The sequence below is a fragment of the Dermacentor albipictus genome, chromosome 1 (genome assembly GCF_038994185.2).
Source record: "Dermacentor albipictus isolate Rhodes 1998 colony chromosome 1, USDA_Dalb.pri_finalv2, whole genome shotgun sequence".
NCBI classification, from domain to species: Eukaryota; Metazoa; Arthropoda; class Arachnida; order Ixodida; family Ixodidae; genus Dermacentor; species Dermacentor albipictus.
The window spans coordinates 113,427,567-113,452,783 of NC_091821.1; the positions used below are offsets into that span (position 1 = coordinate 113,427,567).

Sequence of the window (25,217 nt, forward strand, 5' to 3'; positions counted from 1 at the left end):
CGTATTGGTCACGGTAACACGAATTTCCAACATGGGATTCCTCCTTTCAATCCATGTTTTTTTTAGTACTGGCTTGTTGAAGGTGCGTTCGGCAGCTCGCCAGTTTAATGCTGTGCACCTCCAGGCCGTTCCAGAGGTACGACTTCTTTCTTCTCAATAGAAGCGTGAGAAGTTTCGGCATTAGAGCTCCGGCCATCCTAAATTCATGGACACCGAGGGAATAAAGAAAAGGAGAATCAAAAAAGAACAAGAAGGAAGAACATTCCACAAGACTATCAATACATGTGAGTGTAATCCCCTTGCACGTCACCTTAACGTCTACAAAGGAACAACAGTTTCGCTGTCTCCATCTAATGAAGGAACTCAAACGAACATTGTTTCACGCTCTTTCCCTGGTGTTTTGGTAATTGCTCTTTTTTTTTCAGAGGCAAAACTCTTTAGACCTAGACCCCGTCGCTTTGAAACCAACACCAATCGGTTGGCAACTACTTAACCTTCACTGATTATCTTTTAACTACTGAGCTTAGGGCAAGCACTGACACTGCGTTAGTTTGTCATGATTGAATGCCCATTACGTGTAGTAATTTCTTTTTAAAAAAAGGGCGCATCCATAGGAAGAATCCTCATTCCCCGTCGGCCTAGTAGGCTAAGACGAGTTCTACCGTTATTTCTAATCTAATGTTTCTGAAACTTTGCCACTTGACAACTTAGCGAAAATGTAATCTTCGAATAGAAACTCTTCAATCGCGCTCTCGGATCTTTAACAATCCCGAAAGCTCTCAGATATCAGCGAATAGGCAGTAACAAAATGACAAAGTAGCCGTCCTCTCTTAGCACTTCCACATCGTTGTTGAGCCCGTTGAGTATTGATGACAATGCCGCCGTGGCCTTACGCGCCTTTCATGCTTTGTAAGTACTGCGTATGCTGTATGTACCGTGTGTTTCTGTGACGGCTGTCTCAGATCATTGAAACGATCATAAAAAATGATCACCTTTGCTGATCGACATCTGTAAACAAAACTTAGCGATAATCGCCAATCCTATTATGAATTAGCAAAGTTTAATTAAGTACCTTTTAAATTAATTACTTTAGGGGATATGCCGTACTTCAAGAATTCAATCAAACAGCATTCAATGTGCTACATTTTACTACAACAAAAGACTCGCTACAAAGTTTACGGACACAAAAATGGGTCTCAAAATGCATTGCAACTCCACGCAACAGTTTTACATACTGGATTTTCTGCACTGCGAAAGCACATTAACTGGAACAGCAATGCCATTTCGGTGCAGATTTTGAGTACTTATTTCTTCGAAGCCGTTGCAATGCGGAAAAGCTTTAGCAAAATGTCGTGCTTTGATTACAGGCTGACTTAAGTATACGAGCTTTGCGGGTCACTCGGAAATCAGGTCCAATTTGGCGCAAAGCGAGAACCGTGACTTCTATGGGGGCCACCATATTTGTTAACGAAAAACTTTTTGGGCAAGCATGGGGCGGCACGCTATATCAGAAAAGAAAACAAGAAACGAAAACAAAACAAGGAGAAGCACGCTCGACGCGTATCCTACACACCGTTAGCATTTCGCGCACGCGCAGTGACGACGACGCTGTTTCTTTCGGACCTCAAATCGTTTAGGCCACATATCAAAAAAACAAAAACTGTTATTGTTGTACTGCCCTACGTTCGCAAGCGAGCTGGGGGACCTCGAAATCTGCTACTATTAGCTTTCATGCGGTACACAACAGCAGAAGCACAGGCAGTTCGGCTAGGTAGTAATTAATCCCTACTATGCATGTACAGTATAATGCAGAGATGGTCCGCAGGAAGAAACGGAAAAAAAAGGAAAAAAGAAAACGAGCACATGACTCTGCTAAGAACTAAGGTTTGCAATTTTTCTTATATCTTTAAATCAACGACATTAATTTTTTATTTCTTTCCTAATTTTGATATTTATTTCTAGTCATTTCATTTCTCGATGTGCGGCTGGTATATGTCATTAAGGGATCAACATAAAATGAGGTTAACCGCTCAAGCGTTCAAGTATGTTGCAATGAACAACGAGAATAAAAAAAATATTAACACAGCAAATAACACAAATCTACACTACCATTTAACCTAGCAATTCATATAGGTGTGTGCTAAGAAAGGAGCAGGACTTTTTTGTGGAGAGGATACAGATGACTACCTAGCGCAGTCATAATTTCATCGATTAATATCGAATGCGTTTGTAATTCTCCGGATGAGCTGGTTTAGCATTCATAGCATGCGGCGCAAGTGCGAGTGCAAGCAAAGGTGAGCATCCGCAGCGCACACAGTGTGCGTTAAAGTGATGTAACGTAATTTTTTTTTGAAAACACTGCTGTAGTCTTTTCATACCCATTTATTCAGGCATCTGCTGGTTTGTTCAGCATGTTATTTCCTTCAATACTCATCTGTAGAGTAAACCACTTCTTCTATACATTGGAACAAAAATATCGACGCGGTCCTTGTCAAACCGACATGACTTGTGCGTCGGTTCTCTCGCTCACCTTCACGTACAAAGCTTGATAATTTCACCGGAGGAAAGAACACCAAGCCAACAAGTGTTTATGTCCTGGACGTTATGGCTAGTGTCACAGAGGTGAGGTATAGAAACTATTCCCTGATCCTTGCCTTTCTTCCCGTGGTTTTCACAATCACGACACACTTGTATGGATGTATACAGCATGTTGCCGCCCACAGTCGACAGATTTCATGGGGTGCTTTGAAACTCTGGGCTCGTGTTGGCAAAAAGCTCTTACACTAGGATTGCTCGTAAGAGAAAATTGCAGCGAATTCTGAGGCTGGACATATTATTAGAGAAGGTGGCCAGCCAATGGATAAGAGCACTCAGGAACGAAAAGCTTTGTGGAGTCGGCCCCAGGTGAACAGCGTCTCACTTCAACATTTTCGAGCGAATCAGTGTGTAATAAACAACGGGCACCTTTCACATGGGCGCGCAGCCGTCATCAGGAATTATTGTTAGACATCTTAAGGGTGACACACATAAAAAAAAAATCCTTCGTTTTTGTGTGAACCCGCCGTGTTGGGGGAGTGGTGTTGGCGTTGCGCTGCTTAACTCGAGGGTGCGGGGTCACAACTCGGCGGCCCCAATTCCATGGAGCTGAAGTTCACACACAAAAAAAAAAAAACAACGCCCGTGTACCGAGCATTGGGTGCACGCTAAAGAACTCCAGGTGGTCAGCATTAATGCGTCGCGCCTCCTAATCATATCCTAGTTTTGGCAAGTACAACCCCAGAATTTAATTTGAAGAATTTTCTATTTCTGCGTGGGACCCTTCATGGCGTTTGGTGTTTGCGCAAACCAAGCGTCGCTGCTTCTGGCGCCAAGTTATTTGTGCTTCAGTCTACCGCTGCGGCTTTTTGTTGGGCTATTTGAACTTGGATCATGGTGACTAACCGAACGAAAATGCGAAATAAATGTTAGGTTAGAACATCCCGTTTTAATTTTTTAGCACGCCCCATTTGTGCACAAATATCACGAAATTGAAAGTTCAGCGCCCGCGTGGTGTGGTGTCTTTCCGCTTTTCGCGCTTTTCGACGTTCCCGTATGCTGCCGTGGCCAGCAGCAGGCGGCAGAAATGTAGCGTTAGCGAGACTGCGCGTAGCTACGTAAAGAAAAGGAAACCCGCCGTGGTTGCTCAGTGGCTATGGTGTTGGGCTGATGAGCACGAGGTCGCGGGATCGAATCCCGGCCACGCGGCCGCATTTCGATGGGGGCGAAATGCGAAAACACCCGTGCACTTAGATTTAGGTGCACGTTAAAGAAACCCAGGTGGTCGAAATTTCCGGAGTCCTCCACTACGGCGTGCCTCATAATCAGAAAGTGGTTTTGGCACGTAAAACCCCACAATTTAAAAAAAAAGAGGAAAAAGGATAGCGGCTCTCTTTACTGCCACCCACCCCCTTTCGACTCCAAGAAATTTGGAAACTTGTTGGCGATGGCATTCTGTTTCCTTGCCATATACAATTGTGAAGTTTGTACGCGAAAGCAGATTCTGATACGCAAAAGCCACGTGCGCGCGACAAGCCCTTATGATATATTTGTTGCGTGCATGGAAGGCAGGGTTGCTCTTTGTCATTACCTAAGAAATAGTACAATGAACAAGATTGCAGAAGGCAGCAACATAGCAATGTTCGCAATGGTGCTACGTGCAAATGGGGTAACCTTGGTGCAGACTGCTAGCGCAGCAGGGGATCACTTGCGTTTGTCAGCGCGGAAATTCTGGCTCTAGAAACGCTGACCTGCTTACCAGGAAAATTAAAGAAGCCTTCGCGATTAAGAAAGACCTGAGAGTGCTAAGAAGACTACATAAAACCAGGAACACAAAAGCTTGTGCTCTTCCTTGCACTGCTGTGCCTTTCATATGCGTGATCCAACTAGCCCAGCAGGTAGGTTTTTTAAACGATCGGTGTTAACAGGAGAAGTAATAAGTGTTTGGGCTCCCGTCCGTATCTATGGAAACGAGAAATCCAGCTTTATTCTCGTGGTATACAGTGAGATTAGACACTACTGCATAGAATTTTGTTCTCATGTTGTGCTAGTTTCATCATTTCTGGTGCTTCTCTTTAGCGTTTCTCATTAGTTTCTCACGTTGTGTTAGCTTCTTCCTGTTTTAATGCAGGTTGTTCGTAATTCGTTTCACGTACACAATAAAACTCCAATAGCTACTGCGTCGTTTCTTCGCACTTTCCCTTACTGCGTCCAATCGTTGACTGCGCTATGCGTTGCTCATTAACAGGCAGAGCGTGTCTATGGGAACAGTTTGCTTCTCCGAGTTGTCAATCATTGTGATAAACAGTGCCACAGACAACAGAGGAAGAACTAAGGAATCACGCATGTTCGAGCGCTGAACGAAACGAACGAATTCTCCCGCTCGCCCAACTCTCAGTTCTGCCAAGTTCCCGAACGGCAGCGCAACACAGCCGATGGAAATACCGCGAAGCAGCTGCGATTCCCCACCTACAGCTTCATAACCGCAGACTTGAGTCGCCGCTTATCTATAACCATGCTGTGCTGTGTTTCGGGCCTGTGAGAAAAGAAATATTAATACAGTGCAATGCATGCACTTTCAATGCATGCAATATGAAAACCGAGCATGCCAAGGTTCAAATAAAGAAGTTGATCAACATATTTTCTTTTAATTGTTATCTAAAACTTGCGTTACTAGCGCCAAAGTATGTCCGCCTCGCCCATCAACTCCTCCTCAAAAACATATTTTCTGACCCCCCTGTCTTTCTTTCCTAGCTTTTCTTCACGCTTCAGCGCCGTCGAAGAACGCATTGCTTCATTCATGTAGCAAAATGGCGCGGCGCGTGCCTCGGTGGAAACGTGAAGAAGGCGGATGGTAACGTACACAGCCGTATTTGATAACACTTTCCGAAAGGGACTGACATCTAGAAACGGGCAAAAGACTCAGGAATAAATAGTGAATCACTGAAAGAGCCTATGAGTAGAACTGCCTCGGCGAAACAGCCCCGCCGGGTCACTGCCATGAAAGGGCCTTTACGTGCCAAAACCACTTTCTGATTATGAGGCACGCCGTAGTGGGGGACTCCGGAAATTTAGACCACCTGGGGTTCTTTAACGAGCACTTAAATCTAAGTACACGGGTGTTTTTGCATTTCGCCCCCATCGAAATGCGGCCTCCGTGGCCGGGATTTGATCCCGCGACCTCGTGCTCAGCAGCCCAACACCATAGCCACTGAGCAACCACGGCGGGTGCCATGAAAGGGAAACAAGCATAAGACAATAGAAAATAGGGACGGGGGGTGGGGCGATAAATATTTCTTGGGAAAGAATAACTGGGTGCCAATGTTTTTGAAAAGAAAGGTACGCAATCATCGTGCTGCGTGAAAGCTGACCTACGGGGCCCAAACCCGCAGGGTAACAACGGGCGTCTAAGAGGAAATCGATTGCAGCGCAAGAAGCTATTATCGGCGCCTAGCAAAAAGAATAATAATACTGCATGGATTGGAAGACAAGCACGAGTTGGTAATATTTTAGCTGAAATTACCAGAAAGAAGGCATGAGCAGAATGTGTAGTGTGCGCACATCAGACTACGGCTGGCCAATTAGAGCAATAGAATGAGTGCTAAGGGATAGAAAACGCAGTCGGAGTCGATTGAGGAGCAGTGGGAATGGTATGTTCGGGCAATTCGGCGGCTACAGGGTAGGCGCAGGTGGCGCGACAAAGGGGATAATTGGACAGGCTTATAAGGGGTCTTTGTCGGGCAGCCGACTAGTCAGGCTGCCGTAATGAGTTAACGAGGGACTGGTGTCCAGCAGGGATTATCGCTTACGTAATTTGCGGTAGTGTTTTTTGGACTGTTCACTTGTTCCGAATGAAAGCCTCCACTAGGTTTTCTTGTGAGTGGTCATTGCAGGATGAAATTTACCTGCTCGATAATGATTACAGCATGCGGATTAATCAGCCGAAACTACACAATGGAATTGAAGTGCGTTGCAATTACACTAATGTGCGTATGCATCTCCACGTAAAGAAAAGAAAGGCACGAAATTACCGCGCTCCTTGAATGCAGAGAACGGATTTACAGTGAAAGTGACGAACCCGTTAGAGAACCTTGATGTGCTGATGTGCGACTTTAGCACAAATGCAACTGTGCGTGGCGTAGTCTGCAACTCAATAATGTAGCGTGGCGACCAATTTTAGTGCCAGAACTGCGTTCGGGGAAGTTGTTTTGTCTGCTCGATCTAACGCCTACAACAACGATTATTGGGGGTCTCTTGCGAAAAATGAACTGCTAAATATTTAAACATGTAAAAAAGAATGTTAAATATTTGAACGAAATATGTATGACGCAATAAGAAGAAATTAAGGGAGTATTTTTCGAAATTTACCTACACTTGGGGGAAAGGGGTGTAAACGGAATCGAAAATAGGTTCCATCCATAAAATATGAATACGGAACACAAGAATAACCCAATTCAATGCTTGACATAAAGTAAGTTGCGACATACAAGAAAACAGACATGAGACTATTCTTTGAAAAAAACTTTTTTATTTCTGATGTACGGGCTGCCCTAACAGCGGCCTAGCGTTTGTGATTCCGCTACTGCGGTTCAGCTCAAGGTCGTCAGCCCAAATCCCAGCCAACGCGGCCAGATTCCGACGGAGACAGAATGCAAAGACACTCTCGTATACTGAAACCTTATTACATGTTTAAGAAGCTCAGGGGGCCGAAATTAATTCATAGTCTTTCAATAATGCGTCTCTTGTAGCTCAAGTGCAGCTTACAGGAACGTCGCATCAGTTCTCATTTCCAAGCTGGACTATATAGGAACAGTAGTCAAGCTGGCACTGCATCCATTTACAAGCTCAAGGTCCTTATAAATCAACTTCATTGAAAAAAAAAAAGAAGAATCGGAACACGGCACAGCTAGTGTTTATACACAACATTCACGTGGTGTGTATGCATCAGTTCGGTATCACTTGTGCATGCACCGTCGGCTTGAAAACCTTACAAACTACGGGATTGCGGGAAAAGTGCTGAATATTCTCGCAGTTGGGGCACGCAACGTGGTATTCGGATTTCCAGCCTGTACTAATATCTACGAATACCACTGTGCTGTGCGCTTTCCCTGACTATGGTCCCAAACTGCTTGCTCGACAATTCAAGGTGTTCTAAGATTGCGTGGTCCGTAAACTTCTGACGCCAAATGTACGTGCGAACAAGTTTCGCGGTGGAAACTTTAAAAACCGCAATAGACGTAAGCCCTTCAACCAGTATATCACACACTACGATTACGTGAATATAAAAATCAGTTGAATTTGTTTCCCTGAAATCATTGCCCTTTTATTTTGAAAATAAATTTTACAACACGCAGGAGGAGCGAGGTGTATTTCAATCCCAACCACAGATGCAAAGCCGCTTTAGGGTGTGTCGGTTGATTGCCTTCCTAGAAATCAACGGAAGGTACATAAGGAGGAAAAAAAAAACTTTAACTTCGTCTATGTGATCGCGCGAATTGTGGCAATGTGCACACGAAAGTAATCATGAATTCTTAATGTATACTTACTATCAATTATGCTAAGTAGACTTCACACAATGGCGATTATGACGTTACAGTCAAAGGAGACCTGCAACACCTCTGCTGACATGATCCTGCATTAAGCACTTTGGAATCTCTGGTATACTTGTTTGCATAGGTACTCAGGCAGGTGATTTGTTGAGAGAAAACTTGGTACGAGCCACACGATGGCAACGGGGCTTTTCAGCCTGCCGATCTTCGTCATAAAGATAACAGCTGTGCACACGGCAAAATTTTGTTCTTGAAAGCGAAGCTTTCTTTGCGAACCCTCCCGCATAGGGTTTTCCGCAATAATTACTCGAGGGAACTCTGGCGCTGCAATCGTTGAGCGACCAGGGGAATGATTGGAAGTACATGGATTTGTCTGAGCTTCGTGCTTGTGGATTCAAGAGTTCTTGTGGATTTGTTTATTACGCTTTGTGCGCCTGCATTGTCGTACGTTTCTGAGCAATCTATACTTTTCGAAGTGCAGAAGACGTTGCGAACACGCGCAATCACTACTAATTGCAACGGTTCAGCTTGTCGAGGTGGCTAAATCGAAACGCACCAAGCGTCTCAAGGCACTGGCTTGCCAGCGAGAAATTCCTAAGGGCGTTATATGTCACTTGTCAATGCATGCGTTTGTGGCGTAATGGTTCTAATATCGGGCGTCTGTGCTAAATCTCCTGTGTTCGAATCGTGCCATCACATAATTTTCATAATGTGTATTTAATTATTTATTACGCAGTATATATTTTGTTGAAAATGACGAGTTTACAAAGTCACGAAGCAGTTTGAAGCCAGAAGGACGAACTTTAGGCAAATCCATGCACTTCCCATAATTTCCACGCTGGCTTAACCGCTCCCATTGCAGCTTCCGTAGAAACTAGCAAGAGCGTTCACTCTAATAATTATTGCAAGAAACTCTATGCCCTCCCGGACCTTCCTGACCGTGGGCGGGAAGCACTGCTGTTATCTTGCCATATAGCTCTCTCTCTCTCTCTCTCTCTCTCTCTCTCTCTCTCTATATATATATATATATATATATATATATATATATATATATATATATGATGTCGTCAGATTGTGTATTGCGCACACAACTCTCCAAATGTCACGGGCACAAGGCCGGGCAAGCGCTACTGCGCTTCTTGTAATCAACCGGCCTGTGTGAACTCCTGCGATTGGAATGCGTTTTCTGTTACTTGTTTTGTTTTTATCTTCTTTATCGCTTCGTTATTTTCTCTCCTCTCGCACTTTGTCGTCTTTACAACGCTCATGTACCCCACCCCAGGTCAGGGTAGCAAACCGAAAACTTGCCTCTGGTTAACCTAACTGCATTTCCTATCTCTCTTTCTCTGATGTTGCCACGCACGCAGGGAGAACTCGTCATGCGCATCAGACGCACATGCAATAAAGCCTGCGAACTGCATCACAGCGTTGTGCTGCAGTGGCTACAAGCCCACTGCGGAATGCAAGGCAACGTCCAGGCTGACCATGCTGCCAAAGCTGTACACAACACTTCGAGAGAAGTTCTCCAGATACCTTTCTCGACAAAAGAGGCGGTGACACTGGGATCAGTACTCTCTTGGCGTCTCCAGCAATCCCTCTGGAAAGATGCAAGTCATCAGTACGGACCTGTATACAATATAGATCCATCGTGTGACTTTTACATGGCGCGAGGCCTCAATAGACGAGACCAATCATGCCTACTCCGTATCAAACTCAGCGTCGCTTACACGAACTCCTTCGAGTGCAACATGGAACTGACGGACTCCCCAGTGCGCTTTGAACGCGACACCCCTCTTGACCTGCAACACGTCCCGTCCGACTGCTCTCGCTGTGTGCCAGAGAAACAGTCTTTGCAGGCGGCACTGATCCTTCAAGGGGTACTGAGCTTGGAACTGCGGCCCATTCTCGGCCCATGACAAAGCACCACCTGCACGTTACGTGCCAGGAAAGCGCTGCTGACTTTCTTGCGGGAATATCTCTACAGGGTGGTTGACTTAACTTGAGCGAAACCTCAAAAATACGCAGAGGCTACGTAGCTGGACAGAACCAACGCAATGTTGTTTGCCATCGGTTGGAGATACTCAGAATATATTTGCATTCCGCTTAATTAGATAATTATTCTTCACTAATTAACCAATTTCTCAAATATTTTAATTAGATGATAAGTGGCAATGAGAAATTGTAGAGCAACATGAAGAACTCCCCATACAGCTTTCTCTTGCTCAGTACGTGCTACATAAAAGTGTGTTTTTGCGAGCGCGACAGAAGCCCCCGAATACACGCACAGTTCCTCGAGCGGTAAGTCGCGGGCAATTATGCGTGAATCCGCGGGCTTCTTTCACGCTCGGAAAAACACTTTTATGTAGCACGTATTGAGCAACAGAAAGCTGTATCGGGAGCTTTTCATGTTGCTCTACAATTTTCTCATTGATACTTTTCGTGTGATTATAATAATCGAGAAGCTGGATAATTAATTGAGACTAATTACTTAATTATATGGAATGCAAAAAATAATCTGGGTATCTCCAAGCGACGGCAAACAACATTATGTTGGTTCGCTCCTGTTACGTGGCATTTGCATATTTTTAAAGTTTGCCTCAAGTTGCTTGTAACACCCTGCACAGTGTTTGTGTGTGTGTGATTGTACGTGCTGTTAAGGTGTTTATCACTGTATATATCATAATAATCACCCAGCGCCTGGAGTAGCATGTCAGGCGAACAGCTAGGCTAACATCTCCAGCATACCATTAACACGTGCATCTCTCTCTCTATCTCAGTATGTGCACAGCGAATGAGACCAATGCATTTCATATTCTCGGTGAACGAATGCCCTTCTGACCGACTGCCGTGAGATATCACCCACACTCGCTACTTCTGCCGAACTATTCAAGGGACGAGATAGAAAAGGAAGGACGTGAGGAGATCGAGTAATTTTATAAGCACATCTGCCGCAGCACGGCTAGAACTTCAACAATAAGTCATGAATGGCAGAGCATTGCGGTACCAACATGTGTCACGTTCAACACGTATGCCATAGAGAGAGCAGCTGGAAACCAAACAGTTTCACTGACTGAGAGACAGCAGAGGACCACTTTAAGGCGTTGTAGAAAAGTGAAGAAGTACTTGTTGACAATTTTGCACATTGAAATCCACTCGCGATCTACACAACATTTCTTCTCCCGATTCCAGTGCAGAAATTGAGGAGCAGCTCATGGACCACAACGGCACAGCCCAAACAGAGCTGTCTGCTCTGTGCCAGAAACGTACAAAGCATTTCGTGCGCACTTTGTTATCCTAAAGAGCGAGAGAGAGAGAGAGAAAAAAAAAACGACGTTTATAGTCTGACCATCAGAAACATGACACACTAAATCTGCTTCATTTATTAAAAGTTTGCTGGAAGAATGCGTTTACAACATCCCATGGTTATTTGCCGTCTCCTGGTGCCAATGGCAATGTGCGCGCATTTTTCTCGTGCGCACAACAGCCAGCGCGCAGACGCCAAGTGCGGTCGGCGCTCATTAATGCTATCCAGTGTTTTTTATAGATGGAGACGCTTGCGTGTCGCTCCCGCAGGCACCCATCGGTATAAGCTCTTGCGTGAAAACAGCCCTCGGCCACTTCTCGATGGCGTAAAAGGCAAAGAAAGAAGGAGGCACCTTTCTCGCCATGCAGCGCACATATGTTCATGAGCGCTCCTTTATGGCTTATTTGAAAAGCGCACAAACGATTACAAGTCTAAAAGTAGGAGCGCGTGCTGTTTTCGTTTTCAGCGCGGGCTCGCAACTGGCCAGGAAAAGCCCTAGGAAAAAATGAGCGGAAAGCGAAACCCGCCGGTGCTCGCGCAGCGCACCCAGGCCGGCGGAGAACAAGAGAACCCGTTGGCGAGCGAGGCCCGTTCGATTGTTGCCTTTCCTCAATCTCTTTCTATCGCGAGATCGAAGGAAGTGGCCGGTGGAAATTGGAGCACGTCTACGACAGCGGCGGAGAGAAATGACCACGTGCCGCCTCGCCGCTGCTCACTCATGAGCGCTGGCGTGGGCATCGCAGCGTGTTTGCTTTTCTTTTCCGGAAGCGGCGGCGCGTATATAAACCTCGCTGCAGCGGCATCATTCCGTCAGAGTAGTCCTGCCTCCGCAGTAGCAAGCCACCATTTCAAGCAACACCATGAGGCTCCTGGTAAGCGGTCGCCGTCGGCCCCTTTTCGGCGGTGCGGCTGTGCAGCCAGTGCGCACGGCACGTGAGCCGACCGCGAGCCGACTCACGTTCCGCTGGGCATTATGCACCGGCTGCCGCCGCCGCCTCAGCTAATCGATGCACTCGGTGTTCGAGCCAGAAAACGCGGAAAGGGAGGGGGGAGGTTTGGAGGAAAGCGGAGATAGTTGACCACTTTCTCTGCTCCTTCAAAACTTTTTGGCATCATTTTTCTTACTGTTAGCGTTCCTTGGTGTTTAGAAGCCGCATAATAGGAATTTGCCCGGTAGGGAAATCTTCCGCATGAGCTATATTGCTAATGGGCATATGATAAGGACTGCGCTCCAGACGGTTGTACAAGTATTTCGCTGTCGCTTTTTCTTTTTTTTTCTTTTTTGTCGCTCCCACTCATATCGGGTAAGGGATTTCCCTGTAGCGAACATTGATTTTCAACTGATCAATTCGTACCAACCACTAGCTCATTACGACAAAATGCGCTAGCGAAGAGATAGCGAATGAAGTAAAAAACTCTCGGGGGAAAACGGCACGAATGTGACAGAGAATGCGACGTTCAGCTGGAGTTTAACGACACCGCCATCTTGGTCTCTAAAGGTTGTTTCTTATCTTTTGCTGACATGTCATCGATCAAAGATGTCCTTCACAACCAAAACGAATCTTAAAAGCCGACTTGCTTGTCGTGCGATTTGAAAAGCTAGTGTTGCCGAACAACAAGATTCAGCCAAATAAATTGTATCTCGAAAGTTTCATGCCTGTAGATCCTTGAGTAATCCAAGTTTATTATTATTATGTTCTTTTGGCTGCCATTTATACTTCGTTAGCTGTCCTGTTCGCATGACGAACTTTCTCATTAGTTTTTTTGTTTCTTTTTTTGTGGCAACATTGCTTTAAAGCAAAGCCACATTGTTGCAAGTTTATCGAAACTTGCAGCTTTGTAGAACGTAGATATGGAGTGGAGGTCAAGCAATCAAAGCTCCTACGAAACTTGGCCACCGCCTCATATATACGGACTAACCAGGAAGGCACATGGTGCTTCACGTCGTACTGACGTTTGCAAACCCTAGACCCTCTTAGTAGCGCGTAAACACTGTACAGTCGCACCATGATGTGCTGATGTTTGCGGCGACAGCCTCCTCTAAAAGACGATTTACTTTTTTTTCCAGTTGGTTTCCCTGCTCATTTGCGCCCTTGCCGGTGCCTGCTTAGCCGGATTGATCGGATACGGAGGAGGCGGCGGCTACGGAGGAGGAGGCGGCGGCTACGGAGGCGGCCATAGCTACGGCAAATCATTGCCGGGACCGTCCTTCCTGATCAAGACCCAGCACCACGTTAGCAAAGTGAGCCATGGAGGACCCATCCTGGCCAACTACGACCTCGGAGTCTCCTACGGTGGCGGCGGTGGCGGCTACGGCGGCGGCTACGGGCACGGGTGGCACTGAATCCAGAAGACGTAGCTATGCAGGAGACACTGTATGCTGCGCTCGTGGACCGTGCCTGCGTGCAGAAATGTTGCGTCTGCTACACACCGCACAAGAGCACGTCCTCTTCGTTCGAGACAGGTCGTCTTATAGTCAACGCGTGCGAGTGTGCATGGCAAGCACTTGCCATGCACACCAGCAAAGGAGATGTGCACTAGAAAAGACGTCAAAGAAAGTCTGCGAGAAAACTGAATATGATCAACGTGTAACAGTGTAACCAGGCAAACTGTATGTAGTGACTCGAGAACGAAGTGCCACGGCGTTCCGCAGTAATGTCAGCATCCTCTGCAGTGTATATTTTGTACAGAAAAAAAGATTGAATAATAAAGGACGTGCAATGAAAAATGTCTGAAAGTATGTGTTCTTCTTCGGTCCTTTCATTTGGTGCAGATATGAGCACTGTTGAAATGAAGAATATTGACTTGGAGATGTCGAACAGCGTTTGTATACCTCGGAATCATTCAGGACGAATCAAGTTTCGCCCAAACATTTACTTCGTGCACTCGAAGCGGGGATCCTGTTTCTTTAAGCCATTGTTTCGACGGAGTGTTTGAGACAAGTTGAACCATAATTTAATAATAAACGCATTTGGTGAAAACCATTCAAAGTTTAAGGTTAAACGTAATAGTGGGACAATCAGCTGTAATTCAACATTTAGAGGGTGTATTAAGGTAAAAAGGCGTCTTGAAATTGTACACAGAAATGCTAAAATCTTGCGAATTCTGTCTGCCTTCTTTATTACAGGCTTATTATTCGTAGGAAAAGCGCTAAACAATGACCAGATGGCTTGAAAACGATAAATGTTAACAAAAAAGAACAAAATGGCGTAGAAAAAACACAGTGTGGGACCTAAGAACTAAGGCTCTGTGAATATAAATAGGTTATCTCAATTATTTTCAACGGTTTATGAGTAGATCTGTTTATATGAAGAGCATCTGGCTTCTGAGTGAGGTGGACGCTGAGTCTATCCAGCAAGAAACCCAGCCACTCAGTCAAGACAAAAGTCTGGGAGGTAGGCCAAAGAAGGCTTCGCTTTAATAAAGTTTTCCCGAATGTCTCGCGACATGCCACAAGTGGACGAAGGTACAGTCGCCCGATTCTTACCACGCGAGCATCGAATAGCCGGCCGGTTAACGCCTTCTAACGGCGAGAAGCGACGCAATCGGCCAGATCAACAAGTTCCTGCTGATGTGGCCGCTTGATGCCCTTAGGAGGCGCTCACCGACCGGCTAGTCGACGCTCGCGCGGTACTGTTAAGGAATCGCCCGACTGCACATGCTTTTAACGACTGCTAAAAAAACTTCGCGACCATGAGCCATGCCGCGCAGAATACACTGGTTGTTGTGAGGTCATGGAGCCTGCGTAGCAATATATGCTCGATCAGATCTTGGGAGAGAAGGTGCGGTACTGAATTCTTCGTGTGCCACAGAACAGTCTAGTTGCATCGACGCTGTCTGCTCAAGACTATATAGTAAACTCGCCAAGATCAAGGCTTTTTGCTTTATTTTCTTCAGCGAGTGGAATGGTCGCCTAGCATGATAAAAGCTACGGGAGCAGCTTGACAAATGTTCATGATACTTACACGACAGCATTATTGAACACTGTCAATGGAACACTTAAACCCATGATTGAAAACTAAACGCAGCTTTTACAAGGTCCAGCATATGAGCTTAGATCCCCCCCAGGGCATTATTTTTATATACTATTTATTTAAATTAAAATGAATATATATAAATAAATCTATAAATAAACAACTAAAAATTTAAACTAAATTATTTAAATATAATAGGGCATTATTTTGAAATATACAGCGTACAGCAGTTGCAGCAGTTTTATATTACATCTATCACAGTAATGCAAGATGTGTTGAAATACTCCATACTTGTACATGCACGCAGAAAAAGAAGAAGGCATTAGTTTGACAGGAGAAAAAAAAGAAACGACACGAAAGAAGGCGCGCAAAAGATAATGACCAGTCATACAATGCCGACAAGAGTTTACTGGCCTTTACTTTTTTGCAATTGGCTGCTCGTGGATATTTATCTAGCACAATACGAGATACACTGCAAGGTAACAACACTGCATTTATTCTTTGTACTTAAAATTAAATTATGGGGTTTTGCGTGCCAAAACCACTTTCTGATTATGAGGCACGCCGAAGTGGAGGACTCCGGAAATTTCGACCACCTGGGGTTCTTCAACGTGCACCTAAATCTAAGTAGACGGGTGTTTGCGCATTTCGCCCACATCGGAATGCGGCCGCCGTGGCCGGGATTCAATCCCGCGACCTCGTGCTCAGCAGCCCAACACCATACCCACTGAGCAACCACGGCGCGTTATTCTTTGTATAGAGCGCTTACAATATTAAATGTATTAGTAATTTTAATAAAAATGTCATGCTCACTACGCAAATTCTGCATGCACAGATTGTTTATGCGCTTGGTGGACAAAAATATACACGATCCACCAAATGCGTAATTAAAACAATTTGTTAACTAAGGTTTATTATGTCGCGATTATGGTATATGCTTATATAAGACACTTGAATACAATTGTTCCTGAAGGCCACCACATTTTGTTTGATTCCTTTAGAGTGCTTCTGTTCGAGATATTCACGAACAAATTTCACACTTAGAACGCATATTTTTGTTTCTTTCAGAGGCGGGAGTTTAAACGCAAACACGAACCCTCCACGTGACGCAGCTTAATGCGGGGGAGTTAAGTCAGTCTTGTTTTTGCCAGTCAAGAGCAGGAAGGCCGCTGCTATTAGCTCCAACCGGCTGCTATAGTTGTGTGCTATGTGCAATCACCTACGTCACATGGTAGGTGTCTAATACTGTCGCCTCGGATATCCATTGCTACTGAATACATGCAGCTGATTTAAATCGAGGATGGTAGTTACTGCCTTGTGTATCAACGCGTCGGTGCATCGTCTGAATTTTTCTGCTAAACGAGTTAACAAAGAGGCGCAGTTGGAAACGAAAAAAGAGGCACTGATGACCATCACAGTCATTCTTGTTCGCGCAGGATGCAGTCGAAAAAGAATATTCTCGCTAGGATGATTGCCCACGCTCACTGAAGCAACGTGTCGTGCGAATTCATAGCGCCTGTCACTTACGCCGAGAAGTCACGTGAGTAGTACCAGAGCAGCGGACTGGACGGCCGTTGTCAGTGTCATACTCGAAGTTGGTGCAGTGTTTATACATCTTTTCACGGGAGAAAAATAGGCATGACGCGATGGCAGCGATTCAGCAGGTGTGAGCCGAAGGATTACAGGTGTTTCTCACGAACACAGGAAGGCTTGTCAAGATTGCTTTTGATATTGGTGTGCATGCAGAACTGTTAAATATGAAATTGTTGGTTTATTATATCGGCTCTAATTGTTATATATCTTGTGTTTATAGTACCGGCTGTTTCTTTAGGACTATACAGAATCTTTAAAAATTGCCTGCAGCAGTTAGCTGAACTCCCGTCGTTGAGCTGAATTACTTGAAGAGGCGGACATTATTACTTGCTGTAGAAATTGAAATGCATGTTCGGTACTAATTAACAAAATAACCATAAATAAGTTTTCGACTAATTACTTTACGGTTCATATTACAGGTTACGAATTGTAGCCCGTGATGTCGCAAGGTGTGGCTATTTCGATAGAATTCTCAGTATGACACCACTTTAGAGATATTCATTTTCAAAATGTACGATGAAACACATTGGAGTTTTAGTTACCTTTGTGCTTCAACTTATATAAAACAGCGTTCCGAAAAAGAAACCATATATAAGTGGAAAAACACGGCATTTTAAGCGCAAGTTTGACAGCGCATCTCTCCAAACCAGTGTCATTCCCAAAATTCATTCCAGCTAGATTCGCCACGGCTTGTAAATTCACTTGCTACAACTAGTGACTTGTAGTATGCGCCGTAACGACATAAGTCAAAAGGTTATATAGTGAAAAGTTTATATTGATCAATTATGCGTTTCGATTTATTGTGCAAGTAATGTCCGCCTCTACGAGTAATTAGGTTACGAGTACTATAATTGTGACATGTGCCTCAGGGCTCAGGCAATATTTAAAGTTCTGTTTAATCTTTCCAAAAGAAAAGAAGCAATAAAAACGCACATGTACACCTGGTATGGTGATGCCATTTTTATGTAAGTAAGAAGCCCGTATTTTATTTGCTGTCACATTTTGCGCTAATCTGCCACGTGAGCGCAAGGTCGGCCAGTGCTGCAATTTATTTGTTTGTTTGTTTACTTGACTAATTGATTGATTGATTGAAGGACTTTAACGTCTTAAAGCAAAACAAAGACTATGAAAGAATCCGTAGAGGGGAAAGCTAAGCATTAATTTAATCTCCTCTATACTGTTCCCTAACGTGCGCCCATCATTTGGTACACCAACGTTTTTGCATTCTACACCCGCGTCACACCACAGCCAGAAGTGGAACTTGTGACCTGGTTCTCAACAGCAGGCTGCCATATCCACTGAGCTACCACGGTTTTGCAATCCGTCATTATGCAGTTGGATAAATGCAAGCGAATACGTTCAGTGACATAACGCAGAGCACTGTGGGACTCGATGTTGTAGCGATGCCTTCCACTCGATTGATCCTATGTCACTCTTGGCATCTATGTTTCACGGTCGGCTGCTACTATTGATAGCGCGGGCAGAGCGTCCCTCAGACCGCTGACGAAGCGCGAAAGTGCGAAAAGGAATCGCATTGGAAAAAGGCATCGTTAGAAAATCGCGGCTCTGCCAACATGGCAACGGGTGAGCGCGAACAAGGGATGCAGCGCGGACAGAGTGACACAGACATAAAATAAGTTGGGTTAACCCGAGCTTAGGAACGTCAACATGTATTCGTCTAATAAATGGCCATCGCATACGACGAACACCTTTTCCACGGGTGTATGTACACTTTGGACAACAGCCATTTAAATCTGGCTGCGTTTGCAAGTATACGGACAGATGTGTCCTCCTAATCTTTTTAGGCGTTGACCATTCAGCATAGGGTAGCCAACCGCACATTTATGGCTAACATATCCCTGCCTTCTTCTTTTCTTTCCTCCTCATCCCCCTCCATTCAGGACACATTGCTTCAGGGAATCCCCAACTCTTCCAGGATTTGGTAGAAAATCAGCACTTATCACAGGCTCGCAAATTAGGTGCGTTAACAGCCACAGCGACGGATAAGCCCCTGAGCAATGGCGTCCATTACGAGACCATGGTGTCACGTGAGGGCGGCCAGCCTATCTGTCACAGTTCGCAATAATCCGCAGTACACGCGGCCAGCGCTTGCTTTGCGGGCACAGGGCCAGTTGCCCGCCGCAACACGCTGCCCTTCGGCACATGGCGTTTGCGGTCGCGTCCACCAGGACACGCCGTGAAGTGGACCACAGGAAGTGCAGGAGCCGCTTCGGCGCTGGCGGCGTAAATGGCGGCACCTTCAAGTGCAGCCCCGATCACGCGTCCGGCTTGTTCCTGCCCACGCCCAGCCGCGAACAGTGAGATAAGGGATCGCTGTGTTTTGCGCGACACCGCTATCGGGCGTTTCTGCTTTCCACGCGTCCTTTCGCCCGCGGTTGCTCTGAAACATTGACGCTCTCGTTCCGTATCATTCGGCATTATGTTAAGCTCGCATCAACAGTGCGATAAAAAAGAAGCCTGGGTTGCAAAATCCTCTAGACGGGCTTCCGGGTTATCGCGTTTAATATTCCCGGTAGCATCGCACTGCTCTCGGGTACCACGTGAAAAACCGACGGTAAAAATAATAATGGCGCTAGCGCAGGAACTGATTGCGAACAGCGCACACTGTTTACAATGAAGCCGTAGCCATTGGAAGTTCGGTAACGATTCATTATATGGGTGTCGAAATATGGAACTCGCTTCCTATGCAAACATTTGCAGTTGGTTACATTTACCACAATGGTAAAAGAATTCTTCCTTCCTGATCTAAACTGATTAGGCTTTAACGAAAATTATAACAATGTTAACAACTGCATACAGCGTTACTGTTATACTTTCTTGTTGCCTCTATGTATGTGTATTTGATTGAATAGTAATATGAGTGCAAATGTCTATGTACCCATGTTCTTACTTCACATACTGTGCATCAAATGTATGTATAACGTATCAGTGTACATTCTTGCTGCATTAATTGAATAATAATTAGGTTTTAGTCTTTTTGCAAATGGCTAAAACGGCATAATGTTTAACCCCTTCTTCACCCGCCGTGGTTGCTCAGTGGCTATGGTGTTCGGCTGCTGAGCACGAGGTCGCGGGATCGAATCCCGGCCACGGCGGCCGCATTTCGATGGGGGCGAAATGCGAAAACACCCGTGTGCTTAGATTTAGGTGCACGTTAAAGAACCCCAGGTGGTCAAAATTTCCGGAGTCCTCCACTACGGCGTGCCTCATAATCAGAAAGTGGTTTTGGCACGTAAAACCCCAAATATTATTATTAACCCCTTCTTCAAACATTGCATATTTGTACAACGAAATTATGTGTAGCAGTTTCATGAATTCTAATTGCCAGCATGCATGTGTGCGGGCTGCCGTGGGAGCATGGGTCTTGTCTCGGATGCGTGCTGCCTCACCGTCCTTAGGGGGGGGGGGGGGCAGCTTAGCTGACATGCCGCCGACAGAAGCCATCGCAGCTGAAGGCGACAAAGGGACTACTACGGTTTTTGAAAGAGACGGGATTGGACAAGCGGCTGTGACAGTGATATCACGTACCACGCAAGAGTGATGGACTCTAATGCACGATGCTTGTGCTGTGCTATGTTCTCTCTCTCTCCCTTCCCCATCTTTCATCCCCCCCATTCCGCTCCCATGTGTAGTGTAGCAAACCGGTTAAGCTAAAGTGGTTAACCTCCCTGCCTTTCCTTCTCCACTTTTTCCTTCCTTCCTTCCTTGCTCTTTTAATACACCCACCTTTGTAGCAGTACAAGAAACAACGTCGTATTTACTCCTTCTAGAACATCTCAATTTTGAGTAGATTAATTACTGGCTTGTTTGTGCAGTCTCTCTCTTTTTTTTTTTCATTAGCTGAAAACTCGCAACACGTCTTGTGTGTGTGTTACGCTTGTGTAAAGTTTACTGCCATCACGCCATTTATTTCCGAGTATTCGCCCTTACATTTCGCAGTTTCTTCCCGTTTTCATGTGTCTGCCACTTTTCTCACAATCCTGCTGCAATAAATTCTTCTCTACTATTTTCGTTTTCTTGGCTGTCTAGCTAGCTGATTGATATTGAAAGAATATGACACATTTATTTACGATACTCCTTTTGGCGTAAATTATTAGAAATACAATATCACACGCGATAAAGTTATACTTGCTCATTTACAGTTGGTATGATAGCTGCGCTAAGTTACACCTGGAAACATAACGAATATGAGTTGCAATAGCACTAACATAATGTGAAACAGCTTTGTGCGCTCGTCATTGCAACGTATAAAGAGCGGCGCAAGCGCCTGCATGAATTCACTCCTTGATATGCATGCAACATTAATGGTCAAAAAAAAAAAAGAAAGATGAGGATGAAATTATGTCCTCCGAGATTTGGTGACGTGCGGTGGTCATCTGGGAGGTTGCTGCATTTCGCCGATTCCGCTAGCTGCGCTGAGCGCCGAAGTCGGCCGCAGATGCCCTACGGAAGTGACCACTCTTTACATTTACTATATTACTCTATGGTCATTAGTACTATCGCCGGCACTCCAGCGTCGTCATCTGATGATCGTCCTGCAGTCGTCGTCACAACCTCGTCGTTATACCATAGTCGTCATGGCGTCACATAATAATAATAATAATAATAATAATAATAATAATAATAATAATAATAATAATAATAATAATAATAATAATAATAATAATAATAATAATAATAATCATACCTTCGTCGCCACTCTTTGCCCACAGTTGCGCCGTCTATACCTTTCAGAAATGCTTCGCATGTCGTAGGTAACCATCACGAATGGTTTCTGCCTTAAACTTCTTGAGAGAGAGAGAGAGAGAAGGCAGGGAGATTAACCAGAGGCGAGTTTCCGGCTTGGTACCCTACACTGGGGCGGGGGCTACGATAGAGTTTCCTACAATAATTACTAGAGGGAACTCTGGCGCTGCAATCGTTCAACCACCAATGGAATGATGGATGGATTTGTCTGATCGTCCTTCCTGTGGCCTCAGACGTTCTTGCGACTTCATTTATTACGCTTTATCTGCCTTCATTGTACTAAATTTCAGAGCAATCAATACTTTTCGAAGTGCAGAAGACTACGAACACACACAATCACTACTAATCGCAGCAGTTCAGCCTGTCGAGGTGGCAAAATCGAAACGCACCAAGCGTCTCAACGGGCTGACTTGCCCGCGAAAAATTCATAAGGGCGTTCGATGGCTCTTGTCGGTGATTGTGTCCGTGGCATAATGGTTTCAATATCGGGCTTCTGTGCTAGAGGTCATGTGTTCGAATCTTGCCGTCGGGCAATTTTAATAATGGCTCTTTAATGATCTATTAAACAGCACTTCGCTCAAGGGCATGCGCTTACAAAGTCGCAGAACCGCGTGAAGCCAGCAGGACGAGGTTTAGGCAAATCCACGTACTCCCCATCATTCCCATGCTGGCTGAACTGCCCCGATTGCAGCTCCCGTAGACACTAGCGCCAGAGTTACCTCTAGTGATTATTGTAAGAAATCCCATGGCAGACATAGGGGCTGGAAAGAAGGAAAAGAGAGGGAGAGAAAAAGGAACCGGTAACAGAAAAGGCGTTCCAATCGCAGGCGTCACTTTGGTCGGTCGATCTCAAGAAGCGCAGGTGCGCCTGCACGGCCTTCTAATGCGATGTTAAGCCGCGTCGATGTTTCGAAATTCTCTCTTCCGACAGAGGCCGGTCGTCCAACTGGCTCGGAACGACGGAAAGCGATTGCCTCTGCACACTGTACTGCGGGCACTGGCAAAGAACATGACGAATCATTTCCGCGTCACCGCAATCGCCACATGCTGCGGTGTCGGCCATATCCATGCGGAGCGCGTTGGTATTGGTAAACGCGACGCCCAACCATAGCCGACACAAAAGAGTCTGCGTCTCTTCAGGTAAGTCTTGGTTGAAGTCGGAGACTTAAGGATGGTTCCAGGGTGTATAAACGGGCGTGCATAAAATGTGGTTCATTCCACTCTGATGTACTGCATTGGCGTGCAAGTACGCGGAGCATCATTGCAGCATCTGATCTAGACAGCGGGATCGAAGGGCGGTGGTCTTCTACATGAGCTGAACGAGCAGCTTCATCAGCATGGTCATTGCCAATGATACCACAGTGGCTTGGTAGTCACTGAAAAAAATTGTTCATGTCCTTTCTCAGTCAGGTGGTGTATGGTTTCTGCCATTTCAAATGCCAACTATTCATGGGGGCCGCGCCGTAAGACTGACAGTAAACACTGCGGTGTCGTCGTCGAGTCGCAGACAATCGACCATTTGTGTGTTGGTTCGTCATTAGTAAAGTGTAATGCGACTCGAAGTGATGCGAGCTCTTTAAATTTTATTTTCGCTAGCGCCGCCACATTGCCTCGCGCAAGAGCGCGCGAGTTTGGGCATTGCCATTAAGAATTTTGCGCTTTCGTCTCTTAATTTAGAACGCCGTTAACGCCGTATCAATGTGGTTACGGCGTATTAATCGATTTTTTATGACATGGTACTTAGGGAATGTTGTCGCATTTAATTGACTCCGGCTACTCCTTTTCATATAGAAGAAGTGGAGTTAACTGAGGAGCCCGATTTTTACTAATCATATCATGAGAAGCCAACAAACAAGGAAACCAAGGAAAACATAGGGGAAATTACTTCTGCTTACTTAGTGAATTAAAGAAATGATAAATTAATGGCAGTGAAAGTGGATGAAAAAATAACATGCCGCAGGTAGGGATTGATCCCACCTCTTCGCATTAGACATTTACACGCGCATTCGAGCATCGCACGCGTAATGCGAAGACATGGGATCGTTCCCCACCTGCGGCAAGGTGTTTTTTCATCCACATTCATTGCCATTAATTTATCCTTTCTTTAATGCAATAAGTAAGTAAATTTCCCCTACATTTTCCTTGGTCTCTTTGTTTGCTGCCTTTTCACATAGAGATTTAAAAAGAACATAGATTAAAACTAAAAGTTAACTCAAATCTTAATAACACAAAGTCCAGTCAGATAGGCACACCAATGCCAAACTAAAACTGAAAGTCAACTCATCAACACAGCAACACAAAATCTAGTCACATAAGTAAACTAAAATCAGGGCACATAAGAAAGCGCGGATTAGATTCAAATGAAGGTATACATGAACCCAGGCATTGAATTGGCCAAAACTGGGTAACAACAACAAAATTCCACAGCGTGAGCTCATCGCAACCTTAAACAAGATGATCGACGCTTTTTGTGCCACCGCGTAAAGCAAGTCGCCTTCGAAGTCGCGCGGTGGATCAGTGCGCAGTGTGCGAAATGTTCTGCCGTGTTTGATTGTGCAGCGGCCATTCCCGATGGGTTGCTTGTCCAGTAATTTGGCGGCGCAGTGACAAGTAAATTGTGCATGCAATCGTGTTTTCATTTTATTTTGCGACAGTAGTTCCCTGTAACTACGAATAAAGCCTTGTGGGCATGCACTTTTAAGCATGCTTTCTGCTTATTTTCGGCATCCCTTCGCGTTATAAACATATAATTGCTATATATTTTCTCTCTACCGTGTTAAATTCATGGTTATTTACGTGAAAATATTGTAAATGGAGGCACCAGTATGAATTTATGACCATTTCATATGGTAAAATACTGAATATTTAGCAAACAGGAAGAAAAGGAAAAACTATTTAGGCAAACGCTAAAGCCCTACGCGTTTCGAACGCGAATGCTCAAAGCGACTACATGGGTTAATATGGATGGCCTTTAAAGTGAATCCATCAGTAATTTTAATAGCAACGTTACGTTAGCTACGCAAATAGTTCTTGCAAGGGTGGTATATGTGTTTTGGCGGATACAATATTCATGAAGAAGTCGAGTCAGACAATTAGTAACTAACAAAAATTTGTAAACTATTTTTGTATTTCTCGCGATTAAGGCATTCGCACAATTAAAATCTTGAAGACAATCGTATTCCAAGACAACTTCGGTTTGATTCTTCTAGCGGGATTCTGCTCCGAGATAGTCATCGTCAAATTCGGCGCACAGTGCGCTAGATTCGCATTGCTCGTCGCGGTGGCGTAGGGGCTTTCCGCTGCTCTGCTAAGCCAGAAGGCGCGGAAACTTTTGATGCTGGCGAAATACAAAGCAGCCCATGTACCGTACATTGGGAGCACGTTAAAGAACCCCAGATGGTCGAAATTAACCCAGAGTCCCCCACTGGGGCATGTCTCATAATCATATCGTGGTTTTGGCAGGTAAAACACCAGAATTTATTTATTTATTAGTTT

At 45.1% G+C, this 25,217-nt stretch overlaps 2 protein-coding genes across 12 annotated transcripts in view; one reads left to right on the forward strand and one right to left on the reverse strand.

Moving 5' to 3' along the window:
• Positions 1-25,217, reverse strand: part of LOC139049454 (tachykinin-like peptides receptor 99D) — an 880,050-nt gene that overhangs the window by 145,244 nt on the left and 709,589 nt on the right. The window contains exon 5 of one of the 11 annotated variants that reach the window (XM_070524914.1): positions 9,618-9,681. The exons of the other annotated variants lie outside the window; for them this stretch is intronic. The gene's annotated coding sequence lies outside the window, so the exon portion shown is untranslated. The remainder of the gene's footprint in view (positions 1-9,617; positions 9,682-25,217) is intronic. 11 annotated transcript variants of the gene reach the window in all.
• On the forward strand, positions 11,897-14,116 carry LOC139055554 (uncharacterized). Its single transcript, XM_070533070.1, has 2 exons — positions 11,897-12,260; positions 13,457-14,116. Exons 1-2 carry the CDS (start codon positions 12,249-12,251, stop codon positions 13,730-13,732), a joined length of 288 nt encoding a protein of 95 aa, XP_070389171.1. The 5' UTR covers positions 11,897-12,248; the 3' UTR covers positions 13,733-14,116.